The following is a 22,120-nucleotide window of genomic DNA, read 5'->3' on the forward strand; positions in this document are numbered from 1 at the left end:
CAGATACACGGACTGTAGACCGCCAGGCTCCTCTGTCCAGGGTTATTCTCCAAGCAAGAATACTCTAGTGGGTTGCCATTTCCTTCTCCAGAGGATCTTCCCAACCTAGAAATTGAACCGGAGTCTCTTATGTTTCCTGCATTGGCAGGCAGGTTCTAGCTCCACCTTGTAAAGCCCTCCAGTGACTTCAACTATGAGATATCTGAGATTACCCCTGACCTCCCCTTCTAGAACACATTCCTTAGTCAGGCAGCTATTTCTCTCTTTTCTACCTACAAATAAAGCAATGATCACTTCTTTCAGCAAACAATGAACTCGGGCATTATCCTCTAATAAAACTATTCAATGGTTTAAGATAAAATGGGAGTCTCAGGTAAAGCTTGTAGAAGAATTTCTTCCTGTGAAATTGTCACTATATACATGATGTTCATGAAGAACAAAAATAAACCACCAACAAAAACACTTTCGTAGTGCCTACCAGATAGTAGCCCCTTAATTAGACCTTGATGGTGGTGTAGTTACTTAACTCGTGTCCAACTCTTGCGACCCCATGGACTGTAGCCTGCCAGGCTCCTCTGTCCATGGGATTCTCTAGGCAAGAATACTGGAGTGGGTTGCCATTTCCTTCTCCAGTGTATCTTCCCAGTCCTCGGATTGAACCCCGGTCTCCTGCATTGCAGGCAGATTCTTTGCCAGCTGAGGCACAAGGGAAGACCTTGGAAGTATAGCAAAGAATAAAATATTCACCCAGCCACAGAGACTGAAATGCCTGAAGAAGGTCCCTGACTCTTGGGGCATTTTCTAGGAACTCATTAAAATGCAAATTAGGGCTCTACCTCAGAGCTATCCCAAGAAGACTGTTAGGGTGGGGCCCAGAATTCTGTTTGAATGAGCTGAGATGATTCTTGTGTTCACTGAAATTTGATAACCACTGGCCTAGACTTATTTTATGGATAGGACGTGAAACATCATGGGTTTCCTACCTGATGATGAGAGGGAGGGACTGAGGGAGTAGCTGAGTAGATCAAAGCTCCTGGGTTTCCATTTTTCTCTCTCTTTCCCCAAAAGGAAATACTCAGGATTACAAAGAAAGGGAAGCTTTTCTCTGAAGACAGTTTCCTTAATTATGTATGCGCTCAGTTGCTCAGTCATGTCGGACTCTCTGGGACCCCACGGATGGTAGCCCGCCAGGCTCCTCTGTCCATGGGGATTCTCCGGACAGGAATACTGGCGTGGGTAGCCATTCCTTTCTCCAGGGGATCTTCCCGACCCAGGGATCGAACTGAGGCTTCCCACATTGCAGACGGATTCTTCACCCTGAGTCACCAAGGAAGCTTCCTTAATCGTGGTTTTCTTTAAATACCTAAGCTTGATTTTAGTATTTAGGGAAGCTTTAAAAACATATATACAATGCAATGGTATAAAAGGATAAGTGAAAAATCCAGGGCAATAAATAAAAATAGGAAAAACAAGAATAGGTATGAATTTGGTGCATAGATAAGGTACTCATGATCTCCTACTTTGCTTTCACTTGGCTTCTGTAAAAATATTTAATCTCTATTCTCTGTCCTTCACTGATTTCTCTGTGCTGATTTGATTTAAAATATTTACTCAGTGTTAGATAAAATAGATACAGAGAATATGGTTATAAATAGTGGGAAGATATTTCAAGCTGGGTAGTTTGAGAAAGGACTCTCAGAGGAAGTGATATTTGAGCTGAGAAGTGTAGGGAGGAAGGAGGGCTGGAAGAAAAAGCGAACGTGTTAGCTGCTCAGTGTCCCCAAGGGTCACCCCGACTCTTTGTGACCCCAAGGACTGTAGCCCACCAGTCTTCTCTATCCATCGGATTCTCTGGGCAGGAGGCCAGATCATCTAGAACTGCGTTAGCCTTTGGATTTTATCCTAAGTGCCCTGGGAAGTTATTAGAAATGATTAGCGGGAATTCCCTCCAGCGGTAGGACTCTGAGATTTCCACCGCTGAGGATGCCAGTTCAATCCCTGGCTGGAGAACTACAAGCCACACAGCCAAATTAAAAAAAACAAAAAAACCCCAGAAACTTGATTAAGATTTTAATATAGTATTCTGGTTGTTGAATTCACAGACTTAGAGAACAAACATGGTTGCCAGGGTGGAAGGATCGGGTGAAGATAGTTAGGGAGTTTGGGATGGACATGTCTACATTGATATATTTAAAATGGATAACCCACAAGGGCTTACTGTATAGCATGTGGAACTCCGCTGATTGCTATGTGGCAAACTGGATGGCAGTTTGGGGGAGAATGGATACGTGTATATGTGTGACTGAGTCCTTTGCTCTCCATCTGAAACTGTCACAACATTTTTAATTGGCTATATCTCAATATAAAATAAAAAGTTGTTATTGTTGTTTTTTAAAAAGCCCTTACCTCCAAAAAGATAGTATTCTGGCTATTGTGCTGAGGATTTGGAGATAGGAGTAGGGCAGGATTGAGTATGAACTAATAGAGGTGAGGAATTGATGGTGGCTTACGTGGTGCATCCAAATGAAATTTTTAAGTGAGTCTGGGGTCTGACTCAAGAATACTGGAATGGGTTGCATTTCCTCCTCCAGGGGATCTTCCCGACCCAGGGATCAAAGGGACATCTGTGCATTTGCTGGCAAATTCTTTAACATCTGAGTAACCAGGGAGTTGGGGGAAGGGAAGGCATTATTGTTTAAAATCCAAAAGTGTTACAGGCATGTTAATGTGGGTGCTTATTGGATATTGAATTGCAGATGAGTTGGGAGCACCGGGTCTAGGTAGATGATTAAACAAACATTTGGAAGTAAATGTGGATTACCTAGGGAGATATTAGAAGTAGAAGGGAAGGGACCAACACTGACCCTTGAAGCCTGTGAAAATTTAGAGGTTCAAGAGGATTCAAAGCCAAAAAAAAAAGAATGCTGAGAAACAGGCAAATTAAGTCATTTACAGGATCCTGATTGCAAAGAGAGGAAACCATTCCTGGCCAACTGTGTTGACTGCTGAGAGCTCAAGATAAAGCCAGGAGTGACCACTGACTTTCTAAATGCCTTCATTTTTGTAATGGATCAGTGTTCTGTTTTGGTTTTTCAGTCTAGGATATGTTCAGGGAGGCAAGACAAGAGAAGCTACAAGGATTTGAAAGGACCCAGTAAAAAATAACTGGAGTAAATTCAAATCCAGATGATAGTAGAGGGTAAATATTTGCAATTTGTATAATAAGGGGATAGTGTATTCAATGTATATCTTAAATTAAGAAATAAAGACCAAAAACCTGTCAGGTGAAAAACAGCTGAAAGGCTTAAACATGGTTCAAAGAAATATTAAAAATAAACATAACATTTTTATGAAGAACCTTTCTGAACAGTTCCTCAAGACAAGTGGCATGGTTTTTAAAATTTGCATATCTCTTTAATTTTTGATTTATATCTATTCTAGCATTCTATCCATTGCAATATTATTTTAGTTGGAGTCCATGAAGAAAGTCTCTCCTCACACTAGAACATAGTTGGAAAAGGGGAAATCATTCTATACCTTTTCAGATAATTGTTTGTTTTTAAATCATATTAATGAATGTTGTGTCCTCGGTAACACTAAAGTTCACTGATTTTATACTTTGAATCCATTTTACCCTTTCATAATCTTGTAACATCATGCATTGAGCTTTTAGAAAATAACTTTTTCAGTCACTCAGTCGTGTCTGACTCTTTGTGACCCCATGGACTGTGCCACACCAGGCTTCCCTGTCCTTCACCATCTCTGAGATTTTGCTCAAACTCACGTCCATTGAGTTGGTGATGCCATTCAGCTATCTCATCCTCTGTTGTCCCCTTCTCCTCCTGCCTTCTAACTTTCCCCGCATCAGGGTCTTTTCCATCAGTCATTTCTTCACATCACGTGGCCAAAGTATTGGAGCTTCAGCTTCAGCATCAGTCCTTCCAATGAATATTCAGGACTGATTTCATTTAGGATTGACTAGTTTGATCTCCTTGCAGTTCAAGGGACTCTCAAGTGTTTTCTCCAACACCACAGTTCAAAAGCATCAATTCTTCGGCAGTCATTCTCACATCCATACAAGACTGCTAGAAAAACCATTGCTTTGACTATACAGACCTTTTTCGGCAAAGTAACACCTCTGGTTTTTAATACACTGGCTAGGTTTTTCATACCTTTTCTTCCAAGGAGCAAGCATCTTTTAATTGGTTCACTGAATTTGCAGGTTTTCCAAATGTTGACACATTTAATTTTACAATAGCAAAAACAATCAGTTGTTAATATCTCTACTAATTTCATCAGAAAAGACCAAGTATTGGGAAGCTGTCAAGCTTAGAATAGGAGATATGAGTTTTCTAAAGCTCTCGTTTTTGCCTAAAAGCTCAGATTTTATCACTGGGAACTAATACACTTAGTTTCCTTGAGATGACAGTGTTTGAGAAAATGTCTTTCCAAATCACTACATGCGGATGACCACAGTCTATCTCACTTGTTCTTTCTACTAAAAATGACCTATGAAAAAAATAGCACTAGTATGACTTGCAACTCAATCAGAAAAAAAATGCATTTTTGTGAGACAACCATTGTTTTTCCATATGCAACATAAATGTTTTACACATTTCTATCCTGTCATCTGGTATGCTAAATCCTATACTTTTTTTTTTTTTTTTTAGCAGCATGGCTCAGCATGTAAGATCATAGATCCCTGACCAGGGATCGAACTTGTGTTCCCCGAATGAATTTGAAGTGCAGAGTTTTAACCACAGGGTTGACAGGGAAGTCCCTAAATTCTGTGCTCAATGTTGAGATTTAATATTTTACCACAGCATCAAGAAATATGAATGTTTTTAAGTAAAACAGGTTTTTTAATTTTTTTTTTAAACTGGGAGTCTACGAATAGGTAGAGATTTTAAAAATACAATAAATGCCTGTGGTCCTGTTTGGTGCTACTTCCTTGATGGTAGGACACCAGAAATTTTATCTACTATCAGTGCAAATGTCAACACTGTGAAAAGGCAAATCAAGTCTGCTGCTTTAGCATGTACCCTAGCAAAATAACAATGTCTTCATATATTGAATATATAAGAATAACAACTTCAGAATTTTTATTGTTTCATGTACCTTAAAAATTAAAAAAAAGTGAAAGGCCTAGGTGATGTCATGGTCCATGTATGGGCTGGAAAAGAATTTCCAGACATCAGGCAGAATGAGAAGAGAATAAAGTTTATTAGAGAGAGAGAGACAAAACAGTGTTAGAACAGTGGGTTGGTTCAAGGGAGAGCCGAACACTTTGGCAGGCTTGCAGCCAATGTCCATAGCCTCAAGACAGAAAATTCCTACTGGAATGATGTCATTAGGTGTCAGGAACCTGGTCGGTTTAGATCTGGAGGCTCATGGCAACAGTTGCTATGGGGCTTGGTCAGTTCCAGAGATTTTTATCCTGTGATCTTGGTACATGGCTTCACACCTGTGACCTTGGTATAGGGCTCCACAGTAGATGGTCAAGTTTGGGTGGAATTGCAAGCATGAGAGGCAAAAAGAAGCTAATGAATCCAGAAATAGAAGTTTCGGAGTTCTGTTTTCTTTCAAGTTGATTCTTTGCAAGAGATGTTGTTAAAAATAGCTGGCTAATGAGACAGAATGGGCAAACCGTTAAATTAGAGAATTTTGAGAAATTAATATCTGGTGTTACAGTGTCATCGACAATGGCTGCAGATGGGGTTAGACAAGGAAACTAAGGCGATTCCTCATTGGGAAAAATTTCCAAATTCAGTAGGTAATACATTTTAAGAATATAATTAAAATATATCTAGTGAAAAGGTGGAATTGTTGCTCAAACGTTATCAGAATTGTCTGGAAATGGCGATGCACGAATTATAGATCACTTGTTCTGTTTTCTTAAAATATATTTGTATATATGCACATATGTGCATATTTATATATGTATTACCTACATGTATTTATGCACATACTTTGTTGTTTAGTAGCTCAGTTCCCTACCTCTGCCAAGTTCCTCTGTCCAGGGACTTTCCAAGACAAGAATACTGGAGCTGACTGCCATTTCCTTCCCTAGGGGGGGTCTTCCTCACCTAGGGATGGGATCTGTGTCTCCTGCAATGTAGGCGGATTGTTTACCACTGAGCCACCCCGGAAGCCCATATATGTGCATTTGCGCTGTGCTGCGCTAAGGCGCTTCTTCAGTCGTGTTTGACTCTGCGACCCCATGGACTGTAGCCCGCCAGGCTGCTCTGTCCACGGGATTCTCCAAGCAAGAATAACTTGAGTGGGTTGCCATGGCCTTCTCCAGGGAATGTTCCTGACCCAGGGATCTAACCGATGTCTCTTACATTTCCTGCATCGCCGTGCAGGTTCTTTACCACTAGCGCCACGGCCAAATCCCATATGTACGTATAAATATGTGCAATTTCCCTTCAGTATTTTCAAAAAGGTTTATTTATTTGAGGGTTTGTGGCTCAGACGGTAAGGCGTCTGTCCGCAATGCGGGCCACCCGGGTTCGATCCCTGGAGGGGATGCTTCTCCTGGAGGGGACGATTCCCTGAAGAAGGAAATGACAACCCACTCCAGTATTCTTGTCTGGAGAATCCCATGGACAGAGGAGCCTGGTGGGCTACAGTCCATGAGGCTGCCAAGAGTTGGAGACAACTGAGCGACTTCACTTTCTTTTCTTTATTTTTTTTCAGCAAACATCCTTCAACAGCCAAGTCTCTCGAGAGACACGCCTTACCCTTCAGGCACAAAAATGGGGCCTCATTCACGCGCATGCGCACTTGTGGAGCCCCAGAGCGCGCTCCTCTCAGGCATGCGCACCTCAGAGCCAGACCTGAAAGGGAGCGCCTCCTTGGGACGCGACCACACTCTGCCTCCCTTCCGTCTGGTTTAAGGAGCCGCCCCAAGAAGCCTTCACTTTCAGGATCTCTGCAAGCAACTGGGTGAATGAGGGGTCCTTCGGCTTGCGACCTGAGTGCCTGAGACTAGGCTCTGTCTGCTCTTAGTCCCGGAAGTTCCTTTCCTGCTCTTTGCCACAGCTTTCCTTTGAGCACCATTTTTCTTCTTTTTTAAATATGACTTACTGGGAAGCACTTTGCTATTTTGTCACTTGCTAATTATTTTCAATAGCTTGAAATTCTCGGAGAACTCAACCACTGGTGTAATTCATCGTGTCTCGTTCCTCAGGCTTGTGGCTGCAGAAGGTTTGCTGGATCCAGAGTCCAGGACCCTTGACTGCGGAGGACGGAGGCTGACGAGTGCGTCTGCCCTAGAACACCGCACTCGGTTCGGCGTGCGGGGAGGTGTATTCCGCCTTAGAAACAGCCTGATAGTCTCCAGCGAGGGCCACCTTCCGGGATGTCCAAAAGGCCCCGCTCCCAGTTAGAGCAAGACATCCCAGGAGGTGTCCGCCGTGAGACACGCCCGCAGCCACCGCAGCTGTTCCGCAGTGGTGACCGAATGGCGGTTTGTGACCACAGCCTCCCGCCCCAGGAGCATGGGAGTCCTGTGGTGGTGAATGAAGTGCCAGAGGCGGCCGAGAACTACAGGGTAAGCTTCGTACGGATCCCAGACCACCCTGCCGTTCTGGCTGCCTCCTCTTTTCAGTAATTACCGTATTTGTTTGGGGAACAGGTATTCTGATCCTTCAAGTCCATTCCCTTAGTTGATGTTGGTCAACGGAATACTAGATAAGTACCATACGTAGACCTTCCATGTGTAGTCAGGGCTATTGGCCTTTCAGTTGTCTAAGGTTAGGAATCTAGCTGTTGTAAAGCAATTACTGTGATATACTTCTTTGCAGAAGTTATTCCAGGAGATGTTGGACACATTGAAGGAGAAACTTGAGGCAGCTAAAATCATGCTGGCTGATGAGCAAGAAAGAATGGTGATGATGCAGGTCAGTGCTTATCTTGATTCTTGGGTGGAAATTACCTGTAATGTTGGCTAGCAAATAACATAAACAGCATCATAAGACCAATGACACAGCAGGAAAAGCTACTTAAAATCCATAGTTAGGAAAGGTATTAATTTCTTCATGTATAAAGAGCTCTTAAAAGTCAGTAAGCAGGGGACTTCCCTGGAGTTCCAGTGGTTAAGATTGGACACAGTTCCCCTTCAAGGGACATGGGTTCAATTCCTGTTCAGGGAACTAAGATACTGCAACAAAACAAAATGTCAGTGGCAAAAGACTAGAAGCTCAATAGAGAAGTGATCAAAGACCTGAGAGCTCACAGAAAAGCAAATGCAGATAATCTTTTGAGTAGACTGAATTGGTTCATAAGCTCATGTTAAGAGAAATACAAATTAACTGTATTAAATTTGTTAGGGAGATGGCATTTTTATACCTTATTTATAAATATAAAAAAGACTGATAGTGCAGTTAACAGTGCCAGAGGAGAGTGATCATCTTTTGTACTTTGGATGTGGCAGTGTAAATCCTGAAGCCATTCAAAGGTCAATTTAAGAATTTCCATTTGGGGCATGTCAGTTAGGAGTTTGGGATTTTTTTAAAAAAAATATTTTATTTATTTATTTGGCTGTGTCAAGTCTTAGGTGAGGCATGCAGGATCTTCAGTTATGGCATATGGGATCTAGTTCCCTGACCAGGGGTCGAACCCAGGCCCCCTGTATTGGGAGCTCGGAGCCTTAGCCATTGGACCACCAGGGAAGCCCAGGAGTTTGGGATTGACATGCATTGCAGATTGCAGTCTGACTCTTTACTGCTGAGCCACCCAGGAAGCCCTAACATATTCACAGTACTATATATAAAATAGAAAGTTAACAAGGATCTACTCTAAAGCACAGGGAACTATAGTCAATATCTTATAAAAGTCTATTAAGGGAACAGAAGCTGAAAAATAATATATAGACTGTAAGAGTGAGATCACAGGTAGGGGGGGACCTGAAGGGGACTGTTTGCAATAATTAGGGACAGATGATGGTGAACTGTGGTGGAAGGGGTAGTAGAAGTGGTGAGAATAGTCAGGTTCTTGATAAATCTTGACTCAGTAGTGTCATGAGGTTAAATGTGGTCATTTTGTTGTTGTTGTTTTGGCTGCACTGTGCTGCATGTGGAATCAGTTCCCTGACCAGGGATCGAACCTGTGCCCCTTTAGTGGGAATGCAGAGACTTAACCACTGGACCTCCAGGGAAGTCCCTAAATACAGTTGTATTTAGTCCCTAAATAAGCCAACTACTCCCAAAATATGTCTCTAGCTCAGACTTTCAAAGTAGTGGGCTTTCATGTCCAACTTTTTGCCTAGTATCTCTACTTGGATGGATGACTTATCAAAATCGTCATATCCTAAACTGAGTTGCTGATATACCCCCCATGTCTAGAATCTGTCCCATCCATAGTTTCCATTTTATGTTTTGGCAACTCTGTTCTTTATCTAAAAACCTTGGGGTCACCCATTGATTCCTCTTTTCCTCTCATCCACTATCCAAAGTATCAGCAAAAGCCGTTGGTCCTGCCTTCCAGTTTTCCTGATCTCCTGCTCTTTGGTCCTGAAGTTGTGTATATTCCTCAGTTTTCTGTCAGTGAACATGTCTCTATCTGCATTTCATGTTCAAAAATTGTGTTGATATCTTGGCTGATGTTGACCCTGAAATTCCCTTTGTCCTTTGTATCTATGCCTATTATTTCCTCCCCAGTACTTTATATTTCCTTGGATTTGTGTTAGAATTATAGATGGAAGGGGACCATAAATAATTATCTGTAGTATTTAAGCTGAAATCTGTCATTTCTGTGTCTATGATGAAGAAAGAGGAGCAGAATTTTAAAGAAATGATTGAGTCTGAATATAGCATAAGGATCCGGTTGATGACTGAAGAAAATGAGATGAACTTGCAAAGCCTGCAAGTCAGATTCAACCTGGATTTGAGACAAACCAGTCAGAACCAACTGATGGAATTTTCCACAAAGCTAAAGGAGAAGTTCCAGGAAACACTACAGGTGAGATATACAACATGGCACCCTCACAATATTTGGGAAATGAAAGAAAAGAGATAAAATAGCACAACCACTGACAACTATGCTTTTATTAAAATAATGTGTGTGTGTGTGTGTGTATATATATATATAGTCACCCCACCGTTCTATTCCTGATAATTTGTTTTGCAGATACATTTGCATGCATATAAAAAGACACATTCATAAGGGATGTTGTAAAATGATGTCAGTATAGAGCCATGACTTAGAGATAGTCTTTGAGGCCAAACTGATGTGATTCCTAACTAGGTTCTATAATTTACTAGTCTAGTTGGACACTTTCCCTGGTGGCTCAGTGGTAAAGAATTCGCCTTCAATGCAGGAGACACAAGTTTGGTCCCTGGTCTGGAAAGATCCTCTGGAGGAGGAAATGGCAATGCACTCCAGTGTTCCTACCTGGGAAATCCCACGGACAGAGGAGTCTGATAGGCTACAGTCCATGGGTCACAAAATGTTGGACACGAATGAGGGACTGAATGACAATAGGTGGCCTTAGACATTCTGCTTAAGCTCTGACTTAGTTTCCTTAGATGTAAAAGGATAATGGCCTTGAGTTCATAATATTGTGTGATAACCTACATGAAACTCTTTAAATAGTGTTTGTACATGTGTACATTATTGTGTAATATAAATGTAAGTTTAGGTGTTGTTATTACTTCAACATTTGTTGATAGCAAGAGAGTGGATTCAACCTGTATCCATCAATGTTGGACTCATGAAATACATTGTATAAACATACAATGGAATGCTCTTTAGCGTTTAGAAAAGATAACATGGCTCTATATGTATGGATAAGGAATGCTCTCCAAGAGCATATTATTTATTAAGAAAAAAAGCAAGTTGCAGATCAGTGGTAGAATATGACATCAATTGTATTAAGAAAAAAATAGCATGAACATTCTCATACGTGCCTAGATGGAGCATCTTTGCAAGGGTAGGAAGGAACCTGGTATCAGTGGTTTGATTATGTATTTTATTATTAGCTGAATTTAATTTTTAATTATAGTAAGTCTTAGTTTTAATGAAGGAAATAAGAAACTTCCTGAACCAAACTGAATAGCCAAAAAAAAAAAAAAAAGTGACCTGTTTTAGGTCCAGGTTGTGAACTGATTAAGTAGATAGGAGGATATGGTCCACATCAACATAGATACAGTATGTCAGAGAATCATGGGTCTATTGAGGTGTCTTGCTTGACAAGAGGAATATCTTGACCTTACCTAATTACATCTGTTTGTGGGTTGGCAGGCGATAAAGTGGGTTTTTAAAGAGATGGTTGAATTAGCGAGTAAGAGAAACTGCCAGTTGTTGAATAGTAATAAAGAGATGCTTTTCAGAGACTGAACCTTGTGGGGAGAGAGAACATGAAGAAACTAAAGGAGAGTGAAATCAGGCTTTCTGAACAGATCTGTAGCCTCCAGCAGATCACCGTGGCACTCGAGGAGAAGTGTAGGCAGCCTGCCTCAGTGTTGCTCCAGGTAAGATTCTGGAAATAACCTTCACTACAGTATTTGAGAAATGAGACATGGATAGTACTCATTAGGAGTCAGTGCTAGAATACAGTATCCAGTGATCTTCAGGCATACTTGAAGACTGTCAAAAGCATTATGACTCATCCTAAAATCATAATATGTACAGAGCTGCTTTACTGATCAATAGTTAAGTTTGAATTGACATGCCCTTTAATAGGGTAAGTGGGCTTCCCCAGTCACTCAGCAGTAAAGAATCTGCCTGGAGTGCAGATTCCAGCCCTGGGTTGGGAAGATCCCCTGGAGGAAGAAATGGCAACCCTCTCCAGTATTCTTGCTTGGGAAATCCCATAGACAGGGTAGCCTAGTGAGTACACTCCACAGGGTCACAAAGAGTTGGTCATGACTCAGCTCGTGCGCACGCGCGCGCGCGCACACACACACACACACTAGCAGTGAGAATGCAGAGTCCAGGGCATTCCGACTCAGCACACACACACACACGCACGCACAAACACACACACAGTAGCAGTGAAAATGCAGAGTCCAGGGTATTCCAACTCAGCACACGCAAACACACACACACACAGGGCATTCTGACTCAGCACACACACACACACACACACACACACACACCCACCCCATACACCCCCCCCCCCCCACACACACACAGAGTCTAGTGACTGCCAGGGCACTCCCAGTATTGTATATTTTAAATTTTGTTCAAGAGCATGTCTTGGGACTTCCCTGATGGTTCAGATGGTAAAGAATCTGCCTACAATGCAAGAGATATGGGTTTGATCCCTGGGTTGGGAACCTCGCCTGGAGGAGGGCATGGCAACCCACTCTAGTATTCTTGCCTGGAGAATCCCGTGGACAGAGGAGCCTGGCGGGCTACAGTCTGTGGGGTTGCAAACAGTCGGACAGGACTGAGCAATGAAGCACAGCACAGCACAACAGGATTACCATTTTCAATAAGTACATTTTTATATTTTAAAGACTATCCAGATGCACCTGGGCATAAACAGTTAGGTTCTGTCTTAGAGCCAAGCCTCATTCCAGATAGCGCAGACAGGTGTGACCTAGTTACGTTCAATTCCTGACCTGGTTCCAGCCACCATCCCCAGCATAGCAGGCTAAGTTCCTGCCCCCTCCCCCCACCCCGTATAGAAATCAGGTAGATGGGCAGAATTAGAATGAGGAGCATCCTCTATGTGAAGTAGAGAGAATTATTTCCCTTGGGAATATAACAGTGATTTCAGGCATTTTTCTGATTTCCTGTTCAGTGTTGAAATTTGATATCTGAGAATTAGCACCATGAGGCTGAAGAAATTACTTGGAAATTGAGTTTTGTTATTATGAGAGAAAATATTTTCATGAGCCCAAGTCACAAAAGGCTTGGCTCAAATACCCCCTAGTAATTTTTTTACTCTTTTTTCATCCTACAGAATGCAAAATATGCTTTGGAAAGGTAGGTTAATCATTTTGGAAACATTTGGGTCAGATTCACAGTCTGATATGTGGGCACACAAGGGTGGAGGTGTTGGGATGCGGGTAGCAAGGCCATGCGATGAGAACCGTCTATGGATGGAGGAGCCTGGAGTCTGCATAGATAACTGAGATCATCATTTCTCTAACAGGAGTGAGTCACTACTGCATCAGTTTCTACAGCCCGCCCAAATCACAGACCTGAGTTTGTGCCAAATAACAGGAATGAGCAAAATGCTCAAAGTGCTGCAAAGTAAGTTGACACTTGTCCATAATCACAGGACACTTTATGTTTGTATAAATTCCAGATAGCTGAAGGATTTAAAGAGACTCTGTATTTGCAGATATTTCTCCCATGGTTTGTATTTTCATTTACCTAGTAGTATCTTTTGAAGAGCAGAAGTTTTAGATTTTGAAGTTCAGTTAATCATTTTCTTTCCAATGGTTTGTGCTTTTTGTGGCCTAAGAAATTTACCGCAACAAAGATTTCCTTCTAGAAGTTTTACAGTTTTAGTTTTAGCTCTTAGGTTTATTATTCATTTAAAGTTAATCTTTATATACTCTTCAGGATATGGTACAACTCTCCTCCTTTTTTGTATATATGTGTATTTAGTTGTTCTAACATCATTTGTTGAAAATCACTTGAAAATGAACAGACCTGTTTTGAGTCTAATAGGTTCATTGATTGTTATTTATCCTTTTGGTAATATCATACTGGCTTGATTGATTATTCTATAGAAGTCTTAAAATTGGGCACAGTGAGTTCTCCAGATTTTTTCTTTAAAAATAATTTTGGCCACTCTAGATCTTTCTCCACATAAATTTTAAAACGAGCTTGTTGACTTCTACAAAAAGCCTTCTAGAATTTTGGTTGGTGTTACACTGAGTCCGTAAAACAGTTTGGGGATAAGGTGATATACCAGCATTTATATAGGTCATCTTTGGTTTCTCTCAACAGTGTTCTATAGTTTTCAGCTAATATTGTACATATTTAATTAGACAGATACCTAAGTGTTTTTTAGTTCTATTAATGAAATTAAATATCAGTTTATTTCTTCCTTTCTACTCTGTAAGCCTTTTCTGTATTTTTCTTACTTATTGCACTTACTAGGACCTTCAATGTAATGGTGAATAGGAGTGGTGAGAATCTTTTTCTTGATCTTACGGAGAAAGCATTGTCTTTGACCTTTAATGTTAGCTGTAGGTTTTCCCACAGTTGCCTTTTGTCATGTTGAGGAAGTTCCCCATCTATTCTTGATTCAGTAAAACTTCATATCATGAACAGATGTTGAACTTAAGAGATGTTTTTGTCTATATCTACCAAAATATACATTTTTTCTTTATTGTGAATTATGTTTGCTTCATATGTTGAGCCAACTTTGCATTCCCAGGATAAACTCTTGGTAATAATGTTTTATCCATTTTATATATTGCCAAAGTGTATGTACTAATGTTTTTAAAATAATTTTTGCATTTATGTTAATGCATATTTTCTGTAGCTTTCTTTCCTTGTAATCATCCATTAGCATTTTAATACATTTTATTTCTAGGTAATCTTATTTAGTTCTTTGTCAAACCCACTTAGTCTTGCTTTTTTTAGTTTCCTGTATTCTATAGGAGTAGAAGTTTTTTTTTTTTCTTTAAACATAGAAGGAAAATTTATTGTAGAGTTTATGCCTGGCAATTCCAGTGTGTAAAGTTCTTTAGATTTTTTTCTGCTTGTCTCAATTTGAGTGTGTGGTTAATGATTTTTTTTTTTAATAGTGAGCTTTCCTTTTTTCCTTAGATATGATTTTTAGAAGTTCTTTTCAGATAGGAATAAAAGGTGTACATTCTTCCAGAGACAATTTGCATTTATTTCTGCCAGTCTTCTGAAAATCCTAGGATCTTGGGACAAGCTGAAATTTAAAATTCAAGGCTTCTGGTTTTTAAGACCACTTTTAATACTGATATGAATTAGGTCCAGAGATTCATCTTCACTTGCCCATAAAAGTTTCTAGTGGATTAGATGCTAAAGAAAGAAATCAATGACTGCTACAGTTTTATGGCTTGACCAACTATAAGTGATGTGTTCCACTAAAAAGTAGAAACTGGGAAAGGATAGGTTTGGATTTCCATTTTGGATGGAGAATGTTTGAAATTCCTGTGTTTTGTCCAGCTGGTTTTTGTCTTCTTTTTAGAGGGGTAAGTCATGAACATATCAGTTCAGTTTAGTCACTCTGACTCTTGGTGATCGCATGGACTGCAGCACGCCAGGCCTCCCTGTCCATCACCAACTCCTGGAGCTTGCTCAGACTCATGTCTATCGAGTCACTGCTGCCATCCAACCATCTCATGAACATCTAGAAGATGTTTAAAACTGAGGCTAAATGAAGTCACTTAGAGTAAAAGAATATACAGGGAGTAGAAAGGAAGATCGAGGGCCGACCTCTGAGAGGTCACAGTATTTAGAGGCTGAACAGAAGGAGATGAGGACCAGTTAGAGATGTGAAGACACGTGCCACTTTCATTCAAGTATGAGAAATCACAGTGAGCCTTCTTGACTTCAGCTTGCTTTTTCTGGAGGATTCTCACAGGTTTTCAGGCCTCTAATATATTCACTTTTGATTTACTCAATGTTAGGGGCCTGCAGGCAGCAGTTTCCAGATGTCTCTGCTGTGCCCTGGTAATATTTAAAATAAGGAGGGAAGTTCAGTCACAGGCCAGAGTCACTAATCAACTGCTCTATGGGAGACTCCAGTACTTCTGTTGGTTCCAGGCTTGGGGAAGATCTTTAGGGAGTTCAGAGTTGGGTCCCAGGTGATACTGGGCTACGACTGGGTGTCAGGTCATTCTTATGGCCTGGCAGAATTCCTTTCTGGTTTGAGATCCCTTCATCTGGCCTTTCCTAGATTGCCTCTCCAATATCTGTGGCTGAGACTGGTGCCATCTCATTAGGAAGCCCCTGATGTTAGAAGTCATCAGTCGCTGGCACTGACGAACCCCTCGGGTAACTAAATTTCCTTCTCCCTGCAGGACCTATAACTTTGGACCCTAAAACAGCTCATCCCTATCTGGTCCTGTCCGAGGATCTAAGAAGTGTGAGACTTAGAAACGTGCGGCGTGGGGTACCCGGTCACCCTGAGAGATTTGACTTCAGCGCCACCGTGTTGGGTGTGCAGAGCTTCACCTCGGGGCGGCACTACTGGGAGGTGGACGTGGGCAAGGCGGCGCAGTGGCAGCTGGGCATGTATAGGAGCTCCACCGTCAGAAGCAGTTCCGGAAATAAGGTCTTACTCACAGGCTCTCTCATGGGAACTGATCACACCTTCTGGGCTTTTCCCCCTTTCAAAAGGGTCTCCTTCAGAGAGCGAGTGCACAGAGTTGGAGTTTTCCTCGACTATGAGTATGCGCAGATATCATTCTATGATGCCACAAAGAGCTCCCTCATCTATAATTTCTCTTATCTCGCCTTCCAGGGAGCTCTCAGGCCTATATTTTCTCTCAGTATCTCCAGTGGAGGCGTGAATTCAGACTCTCTGACTATCTGCCTCCCTCACGTTTCTCCTTATAATGATACTGTTGGCCCTCAGTCCTCTTCAAGGTGTGAAATCTAATAACCACGAGAGCCCAGAATGTTACAAGCATGACTTTGTATAAATAATTTTACAAAGTAAGCCAGTAGAAGATTTTTAGCACTTGAGTTGGAACCCAGTTGAACACCCCAGAGCTTTTGCATTCATGCAGTCCATAGGCTCACATAGAGTTGGACACGACTAAAGCAGCTTAGCACGAAGGCACAGCATGGCTTTCAACACCCTTTTCGTGGAAGTGGTTGCATTTAAGCTGAATCATGAATGATAATAACTAAAGGACCCCATGCTAATTAGAACAGCAAGTGCCTATGCAGCATAAGATTGGGAAATTAGAGGAGAAAATAGTCTGGGATACTTAAGACTGGGTTAAGGACTCTTGAGATTTCTGAAAACAGAATTGGGTATAATCAAGACTTTAGATTTGAGAATGTCACCAAAGTGACATGTGGAATGGAGACATCCTATTCCTGATGCTGTCAAAGAGTTCTATCATCATTCCACATGGAGGACAACTTAATTTCCCCGGATACATTATCTCGGTGGGGAGGAGGTATTGCAGAAAATGTGAGTATTTCCAAGTTGTTTCAAGTATTCTATTTCTTTCTTATAAGAAAATTAAATTTCTTAAAAGAAATTAGACAGTTTGCTGCTTTGTAGTGGTGTTTTGTGTTTGCCTTCGTCTTTCTCTATTTGATCACCCACTGAAAATTTTTTTCTGTAGCCTTGCTTGGGGGTTCATACAATGCTAAGAAGACAATGAAATATTTATTAGAGGGACTTTTAGTGAAAGGTTTATCATGCTGGATCTCCATGTTTTTAACAGCCTATAAGTGTGTATTAATCCTTATTACTTGAATGTAGAAACTGAGGCTCAAAGGTGATCTTGGCTGAAGTGTTGCTCTGCAAAGCAGCTGTATTTGATATAATAAGAGCAAATCCTGGAACATCACTGCACCAGTTATAGCTTCTTATATACAAACAACAGTTGCAATTTTTTAAAATTCTGTTTACTTTTTTATCTTTATTTTGTGGCTATGCTGGGTCTTTACTGTTGAGTGCAGGCTTTCTCTAGTTGGAGCAAGTGGAGGCTATTCTTCACTGTAGTTGCAGCAAGGGGGGGCTGTTCTTCATTGTAGTCCCAGTCAGCAGGGGCTGCTCTCTAGCTGTGGTGCTCAGGCTTCTCATGGCGCTGGCTTCTCTTGTTGCAGAGCGTGGGTTCTAGAGTGTGGCGCAGTAGTAGTCATGCACAGGCTTAGTTGCCCCTGGGCATGTGGAATCTTCCTGGACCAAGGCTTGAACCTACATCCCCTGCATTGGTCGGTTGGTTGGTGGATTCTTAACCACTGGACCATCAGGGAAGTCCTTTTTCTTTTTTTTTTTTTAATGTTTTGGCCACATTGCAGTGTGTGAAACTTCCCTCTCCAGGGATTGAACCCATGTCCCCTGCTGCAGTGGAAGCACAGAGTCTTAACCACTGAACCTACCAGGGAAGTCTGCAACTTTATATTTATTTGGCCAGTTCTTTGATTGTCTTTCCATGAGATTTAAGTACCATGCCTATTTCTGTTCATTCTTTTATGTTAAACAGTCCTTAGACCATGAATTCTCAAATATGTATTGTAAGTGAGGAAGAAAGCATTAAGTAGTGTTGTATATTATGGCGCTGGGTGAGTGATGCTTAGAAGTTAAACGTCCTGGAAGAGAGCTGCACTTGTGTCAGAACCAAAAGGTCAATATACAGATTCAGGCAAACTGGTGGTTGAGTTTGTTGCAGCAGCCACAGTGAAGTACCACAGACTGAGTGGCTTACACCTCAAAAGTGCCTTTACTCGTAGTTCTGAAGACTAGAAAGGAAGGTGTTGGCAGGTTCGGTTCCTTGTGAAGACGGTTGCTTGCCTCTTTCCTGGCTTCTTGTGCTTGGCTGGAAATCTTTGTCCCCTGACAGGTATGTCACTCTGTTTTCTGCCTGTCTTCACTGTATGTTCTCCTTGTGTCTGGTCTTTGGCCTTTAAAAAAAATAAATAAGGGCATTAGTCACATTGGACTAGGGGCTCACCCTACTGTATGGACTCATTTTAACTTTAATAGTGACCCTGTTTCCAAAGAAGGTACAGGGAATTAGGAACTTTTTCTTGGGGGTTGGGGTGGTGGTATATCAGTTGAAGCTTCTGTGTGTGCTAAATCACTTCGGTTGTGTCCAGCTCTTTGTGACCCTGTGGACTCCAGGCTGCCAAGCTCCTCTGTCCCAACAAGAATACTGGAGTGGGTTGCCGTGCCCTCTTCCAGGGGATCTTTCTGACCCAGGGGATCTTTCTGACCCCCATCTCTTAATGTCTACCTGCATTGGCAGGTGGGTTCTTTACCACTAGTGCCACCTGGGAAGCCCATGGTGGGGGATGACAATTCAACCCACAGCATAAGCGTTAATGTAAAAATAGTTTTTCATGTACAACATCGAGTTTGTAAATTCTGTGTATCCTATAAGCACCTGAGGTGGTTTTTTTTTTTAATCCCAGTATTCATCACCTCCCCCAACTATACGTACATTAATTACATCAAGATCTCTGAGATTAGGGACTTCCCTGGCAGTCCTTGATGGCTCAGAAGGTAAAGAATCTGCTTGCAATGCAGGAGACCTGGGTTCTATCCTTGGGTCAGGAAGATCCCCTGGAGAAGGGAATGGCAACCCACTCCAGTATTCTTGCCTGGAGAATCCCATGGACAGATGAGCCTAGCAGGCTATAGTCCATGGGATTGTGAAAGAGTCGGATGTGACCGAGTGACTAATATTTTTTCTGGCAGTCCAGTGGTTAAGACTTGGCCTTCTAATGCGAGAATGCAGGTGGTGCAGGTTCAGTCCCTGGTCAGGGAGCTAAGATCACACATCCGAAAAACCAAAACGAAACAAAAAGAATCTCTGGAATCGGAATCTAGGCATCACTTTTCCAAAGTTCTGTGGGTGATTTGCAACATGCAGCCAAGATTAAGAAGTAAGTTTAGTAAAGGCAAACAGCGAATAGCTGATTTGGTCAGTGACTACACCGCCTTTTGTGTGGCTTGGAATTTTAATCTGTCAGAGGTACCGGATGTGTGGTGCTAGTGCTGGGGGGGCAGGCTGTTAGGTCAGAGATCAAGGTAAGCCTGGATGCCTTCTTTAGTAACAAGCATGTGTAGTTCACATGACTGGGACTTCCATCAGCCTGATCTCTTAGGAAGATTGTTGACTGGCTCAGGGGTGATTGGAAGGCACTCTTAAGAAACTATATGTCTTGGATAACTGGGCTCAGTAAGACCTAGGAACTCTCTGGCCATTGGAAGAAGCTTCCCGTGGTTTAGAACAGGGGTCCCCAGAACCAGGCCGTACAGTAGGAGGTGAGCAGCAGGGGAGGGATATATGCATATCTAGAATATAGGCATACATATATATATATATATGTATGCCTATATTCTAAAGAGAATGAGGGAGACCAAGGCTTCCCACTGATGCTGCATTATGATGAATTATATAATTATTTCATTATATATCACAGTGTAATCATAATAGAAATAAAATGTACAATAAATGCAATGCGTTTGAATCATCCCCAAACCATCCGCCTTCCCCCACCTGGGTCCATGGAAAAACTGTCTTCCATGAAACCCTCTCTGATGCCAAAAAGGCTGGGGACCACTGCTTTGGAACACCTCGGGTTATCCCCCCACACTAGGGATGTACCTCTACCCTTAGAACATTTCGAGTATAAATGTACATTGGGCAAAAAACTTCAGTAAATAAATGCAGTTCCATTCTGTAGTTATAACTTGAAATGACTTCTCTGCCCCTATATAGAACACTTAAGTGTTAGGTTCACTTTGTCTCAATTTACTTTGAAAACCACTGGCCCCTTGTTTGCCCCCATTTTGTGTTCAGTGTATCAGCAGTACCTTCAGTATGTATCCCAGGCCAAACCTTTAACCAGGTTCCCTCTTGCCATACGAGTCTAAACTCTTATTTCTCACCTAGACTACTGTGGCAGCCTTCTAAGTGTGACTCTCATTCTTGGCTTCCTCCATCTATCTTTCACAAAGAAAGCCCTTTCCTGAATATTCTATCTCATCATGTCTCATTTTCTCACCTCTTACTCGCCATAATTTCCTTTATAGCATTGATCAGTACCTGAAGTAATATTATTTAATTTATCTTTCTTCCCTCCGTGGCATGTAAACTATATCATGGCAAGGACTTTGTAAGAATGGTGAACAAGATGACCCACAAATATTTATTAGGTGATTTCTGTATGCTAGGTATTTGACATGAGAAGACAGCTCAGATCTCTGACATCATTAGTGGATGAAAGCCCGACCTTAGAGCTTTGGAGTAGTTTTATCTAAGGGACTAAGAATTGCTTTCTGTGAGTTTGCTTATTGGGTTTCCCAGGCGGCTCTTGTGATAAAGAATCCACCTGCCAACACAGGAGACATGAGATGCGAGTTTGATCCCGTAGAGAAGGGCATGGCAACTCACTCCAGTATTCTTGCCTGGAGGATCCTGTGGACAAAGGAGCCTGCTGGGCTACAGTCCATAGGGTCGCAGAGTCAAACATGACTGAAGCAACTTAGCACACACATAACTGCTTATTTTTATTTTTTGTAAAGATGGCAGCTCCTAGTGAAATAAACTCCCCCAGGGTCATGTTATCATCCAGCTTTACTGAGTGTGTCTCTCAGTGCATGGTTTTAGAACCTGAATTCGGCATTTTCTGTTTGTTGCTGTTGTTTGTACAGCATTTTTTTCTTGCATGGATGGAATATAGTAATCCTAGCCTTAGGGGCAAAGGTCACATAAAGTTTCTGCTAACCAGAGGCTATAGTTACTAGATTAAAAAATAGACCATTACAGGTTGAAATTGTGTGTAAATTAGAAATTCTAAGAGCCATTTCCAAAATTCTCCATGGCTTGCCCTTGAGTGTCAAAATCCAAATTCTTGACAGCCCTGTTTTAGTTAATGGTTTCTCAGCTTCGAAGCACTTGCAGGTTTTCTCATTGGGTACGTTTCTCTAAATGAGAGTTCTTATGCAAGGAGCAGAACTCTTCTGTCATTTAAAAACACTAGGTCCAAGAGAAGATGCTACCTAATACCATTGAGTGTCAAAAAATATATCTTGGCTGGGTGGGAACACGATGGGTTCCCCCTCCCACTCCGTGGGGGGGGTGGGGGTGGGTAATGGCTTTTCTTTTTGTTTGACAGTGCAATGCAGCCATACTTTCATAGGGTATACTTAAAGAATGCATTTTACCTTTAGAAAAGATGTCTTTATTTACCAGTGTTTGTCTCCTTAAATACTGTGAATGTCCCACAGTAACCACTCATTGAATATTTGGTTAATCAATTTCTTGTTAAAATATAAATGGCCTTTTTCTTTATGTTTGGTTGATGGTGAGATTCCATACTTGAAAGAGAAAATAAGTTAAATCCTGCATACTGAATAGTGAGACCCAAGCCCCTACCCAACTTGGCTTGTAGAATGCTGGCAGTCAGGTTTATCTGTTGCCCCAAGGCAGAGCACTGAACGAAGAGCAAGGTCTCCTGAAGGAGAACACCTGGGATTTGG

At 41.6% G+C, this 22,120-nt stretch overlaps 1 protein-coding gene across 1 annotated transcript; it reads left to right on the forward strand.

The window, feature by feature from the left end:
* The first annotated feature begins 6,708 nt into the window (after window positions 1-6,708).
* Window positions 6,709-17,237, forward strand: TRIML2 (tripartite motif family like 2). The gene is made up of 7 exons (XM_020914345.2): window positions 6,709-7,555; window positions 7,809-7,904; window positions 9,772-9,963; window positions 11,334-11,474; window positions 12,914-12,936; window positions 13,106-13,206; window positions 15,969-17,237. The coding sequence occupies exons 1-7, from the start codon at window positions 7,364-7,366 to the stop codon at window positions 16,547-16,549; spliced, it is 1,326 nt and encodes a 441-aa protein (XP_020770004.2). The 5' UTR covers window positions 6,709-7,363; the 3' UTR covers window positions 16,550-17,237.
* Window positions 17,238-22,120: the final 4,883 nt, after the last annotated feature.

This window comes from Odocoileus virginianus, chromosome 32 (genome assembly GCF_023699985.2).
Source record: "Odocoileus virginianus isolate 20LAN1187 ecotype Illinois chromosome 32, Ovbor_1.2, whole genome shotgun sequence".
NCBI classification, from domain to species: Eukaryota; Metazoa; Chordata; class Mammalia; order Artiodactyla; family Cervidae; genus Odocoileus; species Odocoileus virginianus.

Coding starts and splice junctions, on each gene's coding strand:
- TRIML2 (XM_020914345.2), top strand. CDS start 7,364: ATGTCCAAAAGGCCCCGCTCCCAGTTAGAGCAAGACATCCCAGGAGGT. Junction 7,905..9,771: donor AAAGAATGGTGATGATGCAG/GTCAGTGCTTAT, acceptor TCTATGATGAAG/AAAGAGGAGCAGAATTTTAA. Junction 13,207..15,968: donor AATGCTCAAAGTGCTGCAAA/GTAAGTTGACAC, acceptor TTCTCCCTGCAG/GACCTATAACTTTGGACCCT.